Raw genomic sequence first — 13,477 nt, 5'->3', positions numbered from 1 at the left:
TCAGAAATATAAAAAAAAAGTGAGCATAAATTGAAAAAGACATTATAGTCATTTATCTTGTAAGGAATGAAACATGCAATTTAAACCAATGAGGGATCAACATGCAACTTTTAGTCAAACGAGTGATAGATTCGAATTTTTGAAAATAGAAACAGAACGTGCATTTTGTGAGTTGTACAAGAGACGATTCATGTAATTTACTCTATATTTTATTATCATCTCTTTTTCGGTTTTATTCATTAGCGATTGTAACCTTTAAATTAAAGAGATTAACATTTAGTGTTCTTCAAGTGGGGTTTTTCCTGAGATTGGGTTTCCCACTATAAATCCGGTGTTAAATCACCAAATCAAATTAAATAATTCACATTTATTCTTGATCATTTGATTTTTTTTTTTCTCTTAACATTTTATTATTCTACATACTCATTGGTCGTATTGTTGGAACTATAATCTAACAGACTCAAAATGTCGATTTTACCCTTTATGAATCCGTTATATAACTTTGGAACCTGTTAAAGGAGAAAGAATCATAAGCAAAATATATTACGGCTCCAAATTCAACATGGATATAGTCCGGGGGTATTAGTGTAAAATTTTCATGAGGCCAATAGGAATAGATAGACATGCATAGGACCAAATTTCCCATCCAATAAAATTCTCACCCTTCTCCCCAGCCAACCCCACAACCGCCTCATACATGTTAGCCATCTCCGTCACCGATAATGGCCAGAACCGGCTGCCGGAGCAGACCGAACAGGATCCGGCGACCCCAAGAGTGTTGTCGATCTTATCTGTTGTTCTCGAAAGACTAGTGAACCGGGATGAGGTATTGAGTTTAAGCAGCGGCGGCGGAGCACCTGCACGGCTGGGGAAAAACTTGGAGGCGTTTCACGGCGTTAGACCGCCGGCAATCACGATAGCCAAGTATCTAGACCGGATATACAAGTACACAAACTGTAGCCCGGCTTGTTTCGTGGTGGGGTACGTTTATATAGACCGGTTGGTTCACAGACATCCCGGTTCGCTAGTGGTGCGGCTAAATGTTCATAGACTGCTTGTTACAAGTATAATGGTGGCTGCTAAGATTCTGGATGACGTGTATGTCTTCATTTCTCTCTCCCTAATTTACACATTATTATTTTATTAAAATATTTTAATTAATTTTATTTATTAGTAACGTTTTTATTCATTATTATTAACTCTTGTATTTTTAATGATCTTATACAAGATAATTTTAATAATTAATTTGATTTAATGCATGAAAACAGACATTACAACAACGCATTTTATGCTCGAGTTGGGGGTGTGACGAATGCCGAGTTAAACAGACTTGAAGTGGAGTTCCTTTTCATGTTAGATTTTGAGCTCACAGTCACCTCTCGTGTCTTTGAGAGTTATTGTCTCCATTTGGAAAGGGAAATGATACTATGGAATGGAACTACGACACTCAAGATTGAAAGAGGAATTCATACAACAAACACCATTGAAGACATTGCTGAAATTCCGATAGAAGAAGACATGGAAAGTTTCTCTTCACCTCTCTCAAACGGTTGCCTTACCTAAAAATTTAGATTTATATTTACATTTTTATCCCCGATTAATATTGTAAATGGGAATCACATATTTACATATATCCAAATTTGAGTTTTGTTGTATGCGATCTTTCGTAATGTTTTATATAAAGCTACAAACAACCACTTCAATTCTACACAAACAACAATAACACTTCAACTATTGTCATTGTTTAAGCAACTAACCGAGCCTCCTCGTTATCCGGGACCACGATATCGAGCCTCATCATCGGCCTGTACTTACGTGGGACCACCGCCCCCGCCTGCACACACATCTCAACCACCACCGGAGCCTTCCCATAAAACCGCTTCAACAAGCTCTTCAACGGCGGGCCCTTCAAATCCCGAACATGCCACACGTAATTTGGCGGGAAAACCTCGTCCACCGTGGCATCCTGCCACCCGTGTTTCCCGTCTCTCCATTGATGCTTAAACTCCCCGCAAAGCTTCGCGTTATGGCCCCACGGGCCCATATGGACCTCCGAGCAATACCCACACGCCTTCACACTGTATTTCCTCATAAGCTTCCCCACACCCCATCTCACTTTCTCATACGCGTTAAGTGTGGAATGTGCGATTCCGACCACGTCTGATTCCGCCGGACACGGGAATCGCTCGAGAGCACGGTGCGTGTCGAGTTCCAAAACCTCGGAATGCGGTGGCGTTTTGGGTGGTTCGATGGTTCCACCGCGGTCGATTACTTTTTTGCCCAACATTCGGATGGGTTGGGTTCTTCGGCGTGAAGGGTATTCTGGTAATTCGACACCGGCTTGGATGCAGAGCTCGACGATCGCCGGGATTCTATCGTAGTCGAATCGTGTTTCGTGTTTGATTCGGGTTCCGTATGGATCGAATTGATGGTATGATTCGATAGGGAGAAGAATGTCATTTATTGACCCTTTTACCCATAAATGGAAGCTTCTTCGGTTTGCACTGTTTGGACCATGGCAAGTCTGAATTTCATGGCCTGTGGGACCCACGTGAACCTCCCCGCATTCACTGCATAACAACAACTGTAAGTGGAATCAAATTTTGAAAAAGCTAAAAGATAAGAGAATGAATGAAAAGGTGTATGAGTATGACAAGACAAACCTGCAAGCATGAACAGGAATGACATGGAGAAGCTGTGAAAGACCTTTGATCAAGATCTTCCAAGCATCAAGAACTTCATAAGCAACAGGAACAAGATCAGGAACAAGAAGCCCGTTCTTCGGAGGCTCAAGGAGCTTTTCTATTCCTTTTTCTGCTAGCTTTTTGTTGGCTCTTGAAGTTTCTAAGATCTTCTTTAGTGGAATTGGAAATGGTTTCTTCTTTTGCTTAGGTAATACAGGAGGAAGATCCGTATTTTGAGGGTGGGTTAACCGTTTCTTGTTTCTCCGAGTATCACGAACAGGGGGGAAACAAGCAACAATGGAGGTTCTTGATTTTTTTCCCCAATGTAGTTTATGTGTGCGCTGAAACTAGAGAAATAAGAGAAATGAAGATTCGAGATGAATTTAGAAGAAGTAAATTGATTGCAATGGTTAGGTTACCTGGTGGCATTTTTCAAAGAAGAGGGATGAAATTCTGTCATTAGTATGAAGGTTATATGCAATATGGTGTTTAGGTGTGGAAAATGATCCAAGTATAGTTGGAGATAGGCCACCTAAGTGTAGAACAGTATCCATGTTCTTCAATAGTCCACTGTTGGAAGCTTCACTGTATTAGAAAGGAAGAAACTGAAAACTCTTCCATGTAAAAGAATGTAATGATGAGAGTGGTGTATAAAGGAAAACATCTACAAACACTGAGAAACTATAAATTTCTGACAACAAATCGAAGAAAAATGTTATTTGGATTGATAATTGTAACAAAAACGGATACTTTTCAACTTCAGAATTCTGGAAAACAAGATGCTAATTGAATTTAATATATCTATATTAATTTTCACATAAGGAAATTACTAGGGTTCACAATGATGATGAAAGTTCAGCTTCTTGTTCTGCTTTTTACCTAAATATATGGAAACAATGTGCTTAAATATTTTGAGATTAAGGAACAATACAGCGAATCACATAATCGCACAAAGAACAAATAGACAGCAGCAAAATCTTATGTTAAGAAAACGTTTATTAAAAATTAGGAGTGTTTTTGAGTTAGGGCTTTTTGGTAGAATCTGAATGATTCATATCTGAATCATTGCACAGGCTCTGCAAAATATGCATCTGAATGAAAACATGTTGTTTGGTTAGACATCTGAATGATGGTGCTAAATGATAAACCTTCTGAACTATTTTCTTTTGAATTAATTGCTACTCTACATTAATCAAAAGTTTGACAAATTATTACAGTAGCTATTTCTTTGTTCAAACACAGAATTTCATAAGCCAAAGTTAAATAGATACAGTGGAAGCAGAATCACTTGTTAAGCCATGAATCAATATCACAAGAGGAATCCTTCTGAACTATTTTCAGTAAAATTTCAAGCATTTCAACAACATACCAAGCAAAAATCGACATTCAGCATAAGAAGGCCACAAAATTGATTTTCAGAAAGATTTTAACATAATTTCAACGAAAAAAAAAATCAGATTTCAGCAAGGTTTCAACAAGATTTCATCAAGAAAATCATCTCAGCAAGAAATCATAAAAAAATATATACATGATTTTTAGAATTTCTTACAGATTTCACAAAGCTGGAAAGAGTGGCGCTGTGCGACGGCAGAGAAGGAGACGGCGACGGTTTGGTACCGTGTGCCGGTGATGTGCGTGGTCGGACAGGGAGACGACGTCGGAGGATGGAAGGCAGCGCTGAGTTGGGGCAAACAAGAAAGAAACACGGCCGCGCTGGAGTCGGTTGGAGGTGGGAGGAGACCGGAGGGATGAGGAAGTGAAGTTAGGTGTGTGTTTGATGGAGGCGCGAGTATGAGGAAGTGAATCAGAGCTGGCTCTTATTATGAGGCATTACGGTGGCCGGTGGCAGGATGGGGATTTAGGGGGAGGAGCTGCTAGAAGAACGGAAACGCGCCGCCGGGGAAACTACGAGTTATGATTTTCAGGTCCGGAAAAAGAAGTCGGAAAATATCTAGTGTCTAGTGACAAGGAGGCCCTCATATTGTGCTTTATTTATATAAAGAAAACCCTTGTACTATATGAAATTGGCATATAAAGTCCTCACATTATAAAATCATTTATTTAAGCCTCTTTTTCTTATAAATAAAAATAATTATGGTTGTTGAAGCAAATAATAATTATGATTGAATGGTCATTTTTGTAAACCGTAAAAATTTTTAGTTGTTTTCATAAATATATGGTAAAATTTGTGAACATCCATATCCATATATATTTATAAACAATCAAAAATATTTTTTATTCGAAAAGCGCTAACCATAGGTTCCAATTTTGACTCCCATTTCTTCCTTCCGATGTTCTATTGATATTCGTTCACATTATCCATCATACTTCTCACCAACGACTGCGTACCAAATTCATCGATCAAATCCCCTCCTTACCTGGATCTCTATCCGCAACGCTAAAAAACCCCATAACAGCTCACCAATTTTCTTCTTCCGGGTGATAGCCCAAAGTCATTAAATTGTTATCCCTAGAGCCATGGCTGATTACTCAAAGCAAAATTTGTTACAGCTGATTAAGAGAATTGGGGTTTATCTATCCACCAAGGTTTCAAAAATCTTAAACATCCAGGTTCAAACATCTAATTCATTATTCTACCACCTTTCAGAAATTTATGAGTTGTTTCAACAGTCGATACTTTTGTTAAAATTGATCTGCAGCTGTTGTTGAGGTTAATTTCATTGAATAAATATATGTTTGTGAAGGTGGAAAACCTTAAAATTAGGGTATATCTAAGAGTAATGTCAGCTGTCCGCTGTCCTGGTTGTACTCTAGCCGTAAACTGCCGTACCTTTCAATTGGGAATATTAAATTGGTTGATGTTTCATTATCTGACAAAATCTCATGCCAAAATTACTTTCTTCTCCATTGTCATTGTTACGAATAATTGATCGGAATGATTAACAAGATCCCGGTGTTCAGGATGTGCGATCTTTTTGGGCTATAGCAGGACTTGCTGTTGCAGTAATTTTTACATGGAGAGCATTAAGGTCGCCTAATGGATCTCAAAGAAGACAACCTAAACGACAATCCCCCTCACATAGCAATGAAAATTCGTTACCTTCTGGTGTTAGTTCATCTTCCCAAGATTCAAGAACACAAAATGCTACGGATGAGTTTTTTCAGCCTGCAAATGTAAATTGCAATCTCAACAGACATTCTTTACAAAAATCTTCTCATTCAACTATGTATTGTTTGGCTTTTTACTTACAAATTGTTTGATTTATTGCTGCAGGCTACTTTGGGACAAATAGTCAGGCAAAGATTAAGTGATGGAAGGAAGGTATGTTTGTTTAATTTGTGAAATATCTAAAATACTCTTAAGGAAATACAAATAAACTAGTAATGATGATTAAATAAATGCATGATGCTATATAATTTTACTCATTTACATAATGGTTTTTGTTATATTGTTGATTTTGGTGCAGGTAACATGCAGGTTGCTTGGGGTTATACTGGAAGAAAACACTCCCGAAGAGCTTCAAGTATGTGACACTTTCATGTCATTGTCTTTTTTACACATTAAAATCTTGATAATGATTAACATGACAATAATTTTGATTTTGTTTCTATAGAATCAAGCAACAGTGAGATTATCTGTATTGGAAGTATTGTCAGAGATCACAAAGTATTCTGATCTTTATCTCATGGAAAGAGTTCTTGATGATGAAAGCGAAGTAAGTATTTCCCTTTTTGGGTATTATCCGATTACTATAATCTATATATTAAGGTCTAGTTTAAGCAGATATTAAAGCATTATAGAATAGATGTTGATGAATTTAATACTTTTTGTGTATACAGAAAAGGGTTTTAACATCATTGGAAAATGCTGGGGTTTTTACAACCGGTGGCCTGGTGAAAGAAAAGGTAATGAGTGTAAGACATTTATTGTTTATATGTTATAATTTGTGGATCGAGTTAATAAAAATGTCAACTTTATTGTATATGTGTTAATAATTAGTTGTGTGATGATATGTTGTAATGGCAGGTGTTATTTTGTAGTACAGAGAATGGGCGTATGTCTTTTGTTCGACAGCTGGAGCCAGACTGGCATATAGACTCAAATCCAGAAATTACTTCTCAGTTAGCGGTAAATATGTTTACCTTGGCTTATTAGTTAAATGTCTAGAATACCCTTCAATGATGGCAATACTACTGCAAATCCAAGTCATATCATCAATTCTTTAGGGGGTGTTTGGCTAAGCTTATTTTTCGAGCTCATTTTTTATAAGCTCATTTTTTCAAACTTATTTTTCAATTTTTGAGCTTATTATCACTTACACTAAGAAAATAAGCCGAACTCATGAAAAATAAGTCAGTAAATATGAGCTTATAAAAATAAGCCATAAATAAGCTTAGCCAATCCATTAAGTCAAAAAGAAACAAGCCCTTATAACTAATGCATTTGTTGTTATTTTTCCTTGAAATGATTACAGAGGTTCATCAGACAGCAGGTTCACATTTCGACAAAAAGCCAACAAACTTCATCATCAAATGTCTTCAACTCTTCATCATTGGAACAGTTTTTTGGTGGTGTTTGACTATTGGGAAGAAAAAAGAAGTCAATGTTAAGCAGAGCTCTTTCTACTTTCTTCTCTTGTTTGCATCATACTCATGCCTTATGAAGAGATTCAAAAGCTTGATGGTTGTGGATTAGATGTGGTGGTAGTTTATGTAAGACAGTGGTTCTTGATTCCTTGTGTAGTTTTTATTAGACAAAAAAAAAACACACGAGCTAGTACTACAATGACCCTGTTTTTTCAGGCTTTTAGATTGTTTTGTAAGAAAGAACATGTGAATTACTATTGATGTTATTACACCACCTTAATAAGCTTTGCATGTTTTTTTTTCATCAAGCGTCTGTATGAGTAAATGATAACACACATTTATAGAAAAGAGTTATGGTTTGGTAACCTTGATCCCTAATTATATGATATATATATTTAATTTTTAAACCAAAAACATACAAACATTCAAAAGCAGTGATCCAAGGCCTAAAAGTGCAATGCAAAACTTAAAGTAGTATTTACAAAACTTTGGAACATCATCATCAATCCTCATAATCATAATCACATGTTTCTTACAGTTACAAATCCATGAATAACTAAGAGTAGTCAAACAATATCCACATCCAGCATCTCATCGTCATCAACATCAACATCATCAACCACATCCACATTATTCTCATCATCATCTTTTCCCTCCTTGTACTGCAAAACCAAAATCCAAAATCAAAAAATAAATCTCACATGAAAGCCATCATGCTAAATCCCCACTATAATAACCTCCTACATCCAATCATGGTCTTGGCAAAACTGTTTTCATTATTTGTCAAATGTCTAAAATACCCCCTTCAATAATGGAGAATCTAATCTCTATCTGAAAATGAATAAAGCTTTGCAATTTTAGTTGGGTAGATACAGTATTATCTATATGTTATGTCAACTCTCTATTAGTAGTCTTAATTTTGACCTTGAATATCAAACAAACTTTTTTCAATACCAAACTTGACATGAACATATTCAACTCCAAAGGAAAACAAGAAATTACATCAAAAGGTAGATTTTCAGTTAAATTAAAAGGAATGGCTTTTGATATTCAAAGTCAAAATAAATAAGGAAAATACTACTAGAAAGCAAAGAATTTTTTTAAAACAGCTTCCATTTTATGCCAAACTCTCAACTCATAGTTTCTTATGAAGTTGGCAAATGGCAAGTACTACAGAGGAGCTTTTTAAGTAAAATTATATAATTCAGAAATCTAAATCTTAAGCTGTTTCAGTGGTACTTTGATGATGACTGATAGTCAAGCACACTTGTTCTAATTTATGCATAAAGGTAATGTAGCAATTCTTAAGAAATTAAAAGCAAAATGAAGATAACTACTTATCTGACCTGTTGTAAGTAAGCAATCTGTTTCTGTCCAATTGGAAGAGGAAGAGGAGGTGGAGCTGGAAGTGGCAACTCTCCCTCATTCTCTTCATCCACAAAAGTTGTTGCCATTCTAGTAGTGGATTTTGCTTCCTTAAACTGCTCAATTCATTCAAAAATAAATACACATCTATCTAACAGCTAAATTTCATGATTTTAATTGAATTATAATTTATAAATTTATCCTATAATACAAGATATTTTTTTAAGTGGGAAAAGGCACCTTATTATCTCCCAAGGGAAAGCTGGTGAATGTGTTCTTTCTTCTTGTAGGCTTGTCATAGTTATTAACAAAAGGCCTAACATTCCTTACTTCATTGTTTTTCTTTTGACCAAGATGTGGGTCCGGGTCCCATCTAGAATGCCTTTCACTTTCAAATCTCATATTTCTACCACCAACCCATTCTCCTGTTAAACAAATCAGTTTCTTAACTCTGTTTCAAACACAAGACAAATTCATAAATCATAAATGTTATGTTATGTTACCTTGTTTTGATTTTTCATCAGCATCATCTACCATGTGAACCCTCATCCTTTTCTTGCTAGGGGAATGGCAATCCTTCACTAACATCTCATCCTTTCTTGGTGAACCCTTAGTAGGCTTATTATCATATTTGGGGCTCATTAAGACATTTCCTAAAGTCTCTTCATCACTTAATAATATATTAAATTAATGCTAATATCCTCTTCATTAGCAGCAGCTCTAGCATCAAAACCAAGCTGATCCCCAAGTCTTTCGAGACGAGCTTCTGATCTATATACATATTCCAATACCTGTTAAAAAACAGTTAAGGAAATACAAGAAAATGGAAACAGATCCTTGCCTTTTCAGTTCATCTTGTAACTTTGAGTGGCGATGATTTGCCTTCACAAATTTCCTAATTTTGGAGGAAATTCTGAAATATAAAAAATAGAATTTGTAAAAAGCAAAAAAAAAAAGGAGTAACCTAGTAAAATATAATAAAGATTGGCTATGATCCATGAAATACCTTCTACATTCCTCTTTCTCTATGGACAATTGCATATCAAGCTCTTTAATTTTGGAATTTAAACTATCTTCTTCTTGGATCCTTTCTTCCAAATAGATCTAAGCACCATTATGTTGATGAGAAAATATACAATTAACACTTGAGAAAAAAGGAAAAATAATTAAATAATTAAATAGTAGTCCAATTAACTCACCTGCAGTTGTTCCTTGTGATCTTCTAGCATATCTATTTCAGATTGCACATGCTTCAACTAGAAGGAAACACAGAAAAGTAAGCACCTGAAAGGTTTGACCTTTATAGTCAAACTAAAAAGATTGGTAATATAACCTGATCATCCTTAATTTCTGAAGATGAGGCTTTTGTTTCTCTGCCTTGCTCACCCCCATCTGATAATTTAAAGCTTCCGGAATATTCACTTTCACCATCGAAGTGATGTCTCTTTCTATGACTCCATTCACTGGAAAACACATATGAAATAAAGTATTAAGGTTATAAAGACCAAATATAAGTATCCTTTGCATTTAAGAACATAAAACATAAGCACTGACAATCACATTTCAAGTTAAGTGGATAATTTGACATGTTTATATGTAATATGCCCAAGTCTGTAAGTTCAAATATAACCTTGATCATGATTTAAAATCCAGAATTACAAATGACAAGCATTAAAAAAGAGCAAGGTAAGAAGGAAAGACAGTGTATGTTGTTAAGGAGCTTAAATAATAAGCCTTAAAATCTGGAATGTAATTGTTGAAAGTTTAAGGTGTCAAAAGAGAAAATGTGTAACATTTACAGTTACACTAAGCAAGCAAGCAATTGGCATATCATGACCCCGAAGCCTTTTGTAACCTATGTAAAAGCTCAAATGGATCTATAACCATGTTATAAACATAATACAAGTCTTTTAAGATTAAAAAGATGATTACTGAATCAGAACTGGATAGAAGTTAAGTCAAGGTGAGTGTTTATTGATTTACATGGTGTATATGTGCTATGTATAAATGTTTATATGCATGAAAGAATGTTTATGAAAGTACTTGACAATGGGTTTATGCATATATAAAAAGATAGGATGATATAGCATATGCATACAGTTTACAATGGATATACAGCATGTATAAAACTGTTTTTACATACAAGTGTTGCCATTATGATATCCAACATATGTGATATAGAATGAAAGGTTGTCTTGCCTATGTATAACCCTGGGATAAGTGGAAAAGTATGGCTTACTTATACTTTACAGTGCGATCTCAAATTTTAAAAGTTGAATTGTTTTAGTATATTGTATGATGTTTTATAAAGATTAACATGTATTTTGAAATGTATTCAAGCATGAAACCTTAACTAATCACTAAGCATAAAGCTTTCATATTCATGTATGCATCTCAGGATCTAGAAAGTAAATAAAGACCGGTAACAGCTTTTGATGTACTATAGGTTACTGGGTTCTGCTTCTGCAATTCTACTTTAAAAGCTTTCAAAGTTATTTATGTATTTGAACTATAATGTAATAGAAATATTGTTCAAAATGAAAAAATAAATAAATAAATCCGTGGACAAGAGATGTAAAAGATAAGCATGCGAAAGCACCCAAAAGTGAAAAATGGGTATCACAATAAGTCTAACCCAAGAAACATATTAGCCTACTCAAATATTCAGGTAACTTCAGAACAAAAAACAAATAAAAAGAGAATTGAGAAAGGGGCAAAAACAAAGAGAGAGAGAGAGAGAGAGAGAGAGAGAGAGAGAGAGAGAGAGATAACTTCAGAAACACACCTCTTTTTCCCAAATCTTGGAGAACCATGTCCTGCAACATAACAAAAGTTAGTTTCACAAATAAAGAAATTGTACAAACAAAATAAGAAGTGAGGATATTGAAGAAGTTTGGATATAAAGCTAGAGGTAGGTTCTAACCTTGAGATGGGAATCTGTCTCTTGCATCTCTTTCAAGAGAGTTTCTATGAGGTGGAGAGCGATGTCTGCCAAGCTTATCTCTTAAATCCGCACCTCTGTAGTCCTGCCTCCCTGCAAAACATGAAAAGAATATTTCCAGTATGTTGAAGATGAGTATCCTCTTAATCATTGCAAATAAGATAACCATGTGGGCCATAGTCATTAGCAAAATATACACCTTACCATTAGATGGAACCAAATCTTAATAGAATAATGAAAAGTTATGGTGCCTAACCTTCAATCGACTTCCAAAGGGGTCAATCCATAGAAACTACACCTCTCATATAAAACGGAAAGAAGTAGATATGTAATATATCCTAATTTTGAGGTATAATATTGAGAATACTTTCACATGTCGTGGAACGGATAAGAAGATGATAGATTTTCTCTTCTTGAACAATATGAATATAATATTACAATATGTCTGATATTCTCCTTGGCTGTATGATGTTCATGAAGTGAAGGAGTCAAGAAGACAAAATAGCAGAGACTCCATCCCCATGAATGTGAGAACTTAAGAGAAAAGTGTTTGAATGTATGAAAAAATCCATCTGATGACGTGCAAGTTATGGAAGATAGAATGAATGCCCATGAAGATGAAGTTCCCGAGAATAATACCATAAGCAGCAATAAGAAAAACCAACCAGCAACCCCTTCTGATGAAAACATAATATGCCTGTTGGATGATGTCTTGATAATTGATAATGGGATAAGACACTGCTGATACAGTTATGAGTCCCAACAGAAAAACTTGATGACATATCTCCAGTCAATCAAAGATAAGTTGGAAGTTTGCTGTTATACATATACTCATAAAAGCATTATCTATCTGCTGCAACCTGTTGACTTAAGCTAGATTTAAGAGAAGTTGAACTGCAGCCTAAAGAGCTCAAAGAGAGTTGTAGAAGCTCTAAGATATATCAAGGATCAAATGGCCACTTGGGAAACAACCAAAATGCAAGCATGGGCCTACTGAAGTAGGTTAGATATTAAACGGAAATGCAAATAGTTAGATCATTAGATGCGAAAACCATTCAAAAATCAATGTATAAACTTTAACAAATGATCATAACTGGGAAGCATACAGGAATTGGTAGTTCCATGAACCTTCTTTACCCTATCAATTGAAATTTAATATACAACGATTGATAAATCATAATGGCAGCAATAGTATCTATCCACTATTAGAGTACCATTGCAAATTTGCAATCAACCAATTTAATCGTTTATTGAACATTTCTCTCGAATATGTTATTCTATCATTATCGCAGAATGGTACCTAAAATTAGAGAAAGGGACAGAGGGTATGCTAGCGCTAATCAACTATGGTATGTGGTCACAAACACATATATAGTGGTCATCGTTACCCTAGTGGCCTCCTGCAACATTTAACGACTCTCAGATCCTGATATCACTCTCTAACCGTATGCTAGCCCTAATTGAAACATAACTGGTGTTAATGATAAATTAAAGCGAAAATGCGTACCGTTGAAGGAGGACGAAGAAGTATTGTAGCGACGCAGCTCGGCATCCCCATGGGCAAAGGAGCAGCTCTGACGATGGCATTGACCCTTTCTATACAGTACGCATATCCTCGTTTTTAACAGCTTCTGTCCCACCATGATCGATTCGATTCCAGAACTAAATATATGCAGAGAGATTAAGAGATTTATGCTTATCAATCTCGGTCCGTTGACGCTATGAATGTCATTCAGAGCAAAAGGAAAAGACGAACTGCTGCGAATGGAAACTCGAAAAACTCCTAATGCTCATCAGTGACTCCGACCTCAAAATCCCAAAGGAACACCCCCGCAGAGAGACTAGGGTTGTATATTGTTGTGATATCAAATTTCAATTTTGCTGAATTGCTATTTTTTTTTTTTTTTTTTTTTTTTTTTTTTTTTTTTTTTTTAATTAG

The 13,477-nt window shown here is 35.4% G+C and overlaps 4 protein-coding genes across 7 annotated transcripts; 2 read left to right on the top strand and 2 right to left on the bottom strand.

Moving 5' to 3' along the window:
- The first annotated feature begins 630 nt into the window (after positions 1–630).
- Positions 631–1,655, top strand: CYCP2;1 (cyclin p2;1). Its single transcript, XM_078984286.1, has 2 exons — positions 631–1,098; positions 1,269–1,655. Exons 1-2 carry the CDS (start codon positions 698–700, stop codon positions 1,561–1,563), a joined length of 696 nt encoding a protein of 231 aa, XP_078840412.1. The 5' UTR covers positions 631–697; the 3' UTR covers positions 1,564–1,655.
- On the bottom strand, positions 1,556–4,656 carry APO1 (APO RNA-binding protein (DUF794)). 4 transcript variants are annotated; one of them, XM_078984285.1, is made up of 4 exons: positions 4,234–4,656; positions 3,104–3,269; positions 2,664–3,025; positions 1,556–2,570 (listed from the first exon to the last, which is right to left on the bottom strand). In XM_078984285.1, the coding sequence occupies exons 2-4, from the start codon at positions 3,236–3,238 to the stop codon at positions 1,745–1,747; spliced, it is 1,323 nt and encodes a 440-aa protein (XP_078840411.1). In that variant the 5' UTR covers positions 3,239–3,269; positions 4,234–4,656; the 3' UTR covers positions 1,556–1,744. The 4 variants fall into 4 exon arrangements, with proteins under 4 accessions (XP_078840411.1, XP_078840409.1, XP_078840408.1 ...); XM_078984283.1 differs by having other exon boundaries at positions 2,664–3,031; positions 3,104–3,298; positions 4,234–4,655; XM_078984282.1 differs by having other exon boundaries at positions 2,664–3,031; positions 4,234–4,655.
- A 268-nt stretch (positions 4,657–4,924) lies between these two features.
- LOC145035773 (peroxisome biogenesis protein 22-like) lies at positions 4,925–7,536 on the top strand. Its single transcript, XM_078984280.1, has 8 exons — positions 4,925–5,255; positions 5,607–5,819; positions 5,920–5,967; positions 6,113–6,169; positions 6,260–6,361; positions 6,486–6,551; positions 6,673–6,774; positions 7,121–7,536. The coding sequence occupies exons 1-8, from the start codon at positions 5,163–5,165 to the stop codon at positions 7,223–7,225; spliced, it is 786 nt and encodes a 261-aa protein (XP_078840406.1). The 5' UTR covers positions 4,925–5,162; the 3' UTR covers positions 7,226–7,536.
- Positions 7,537–7,681: 145 nt separating this feature from the next.
- LOC145035772 (Zinc finger C-x8-C-x5-C-x3-H type family protein) lies at positions 7,682–13,394 on the bottom strand. Its single transcript, XM_078984279.1, is given in 12 exon segments — positions 7,682–7,894; positions 8,579–8,713; positions 8,838–9,022; positions 9,101–9,281; positions 9,284–9,368; positions 9,439–9,510; positions 9,604–9,701; positions 9,797–9,853; positions 9,931–10,060; positions 11,383–11,413; positions 11,521–11,631; positions 13,046–13,394. Coding segments are annotated over 12 exon segments (1,317 nt in total). The 5' UTR covers positions 13,182–13,394; the 3' UTR covers positions 7,682–7,798.
- Between the last annotated feature and the right edge of the window lie 83 nt (positions 13,395–13,477).

This window comes from Lactuca saligna, chromosome 3 (genome assembly GCF_052625555.1).
Source record: "Lactuca saligna cultivar CGN05327 chromosome 3, ASM5262555v1, whole genome shotgun sequence".
NCBI lineage: Eukaryota > Viridiplantae > Streptophyta > Magnoliopsida > Asterales > Asteraceae > Lactuca > Lactuca saligna.
Note: the sequence above shows the minus strand (reverse complement) of the source record. Positions and strands in the feature narration are given on the sequence as shown.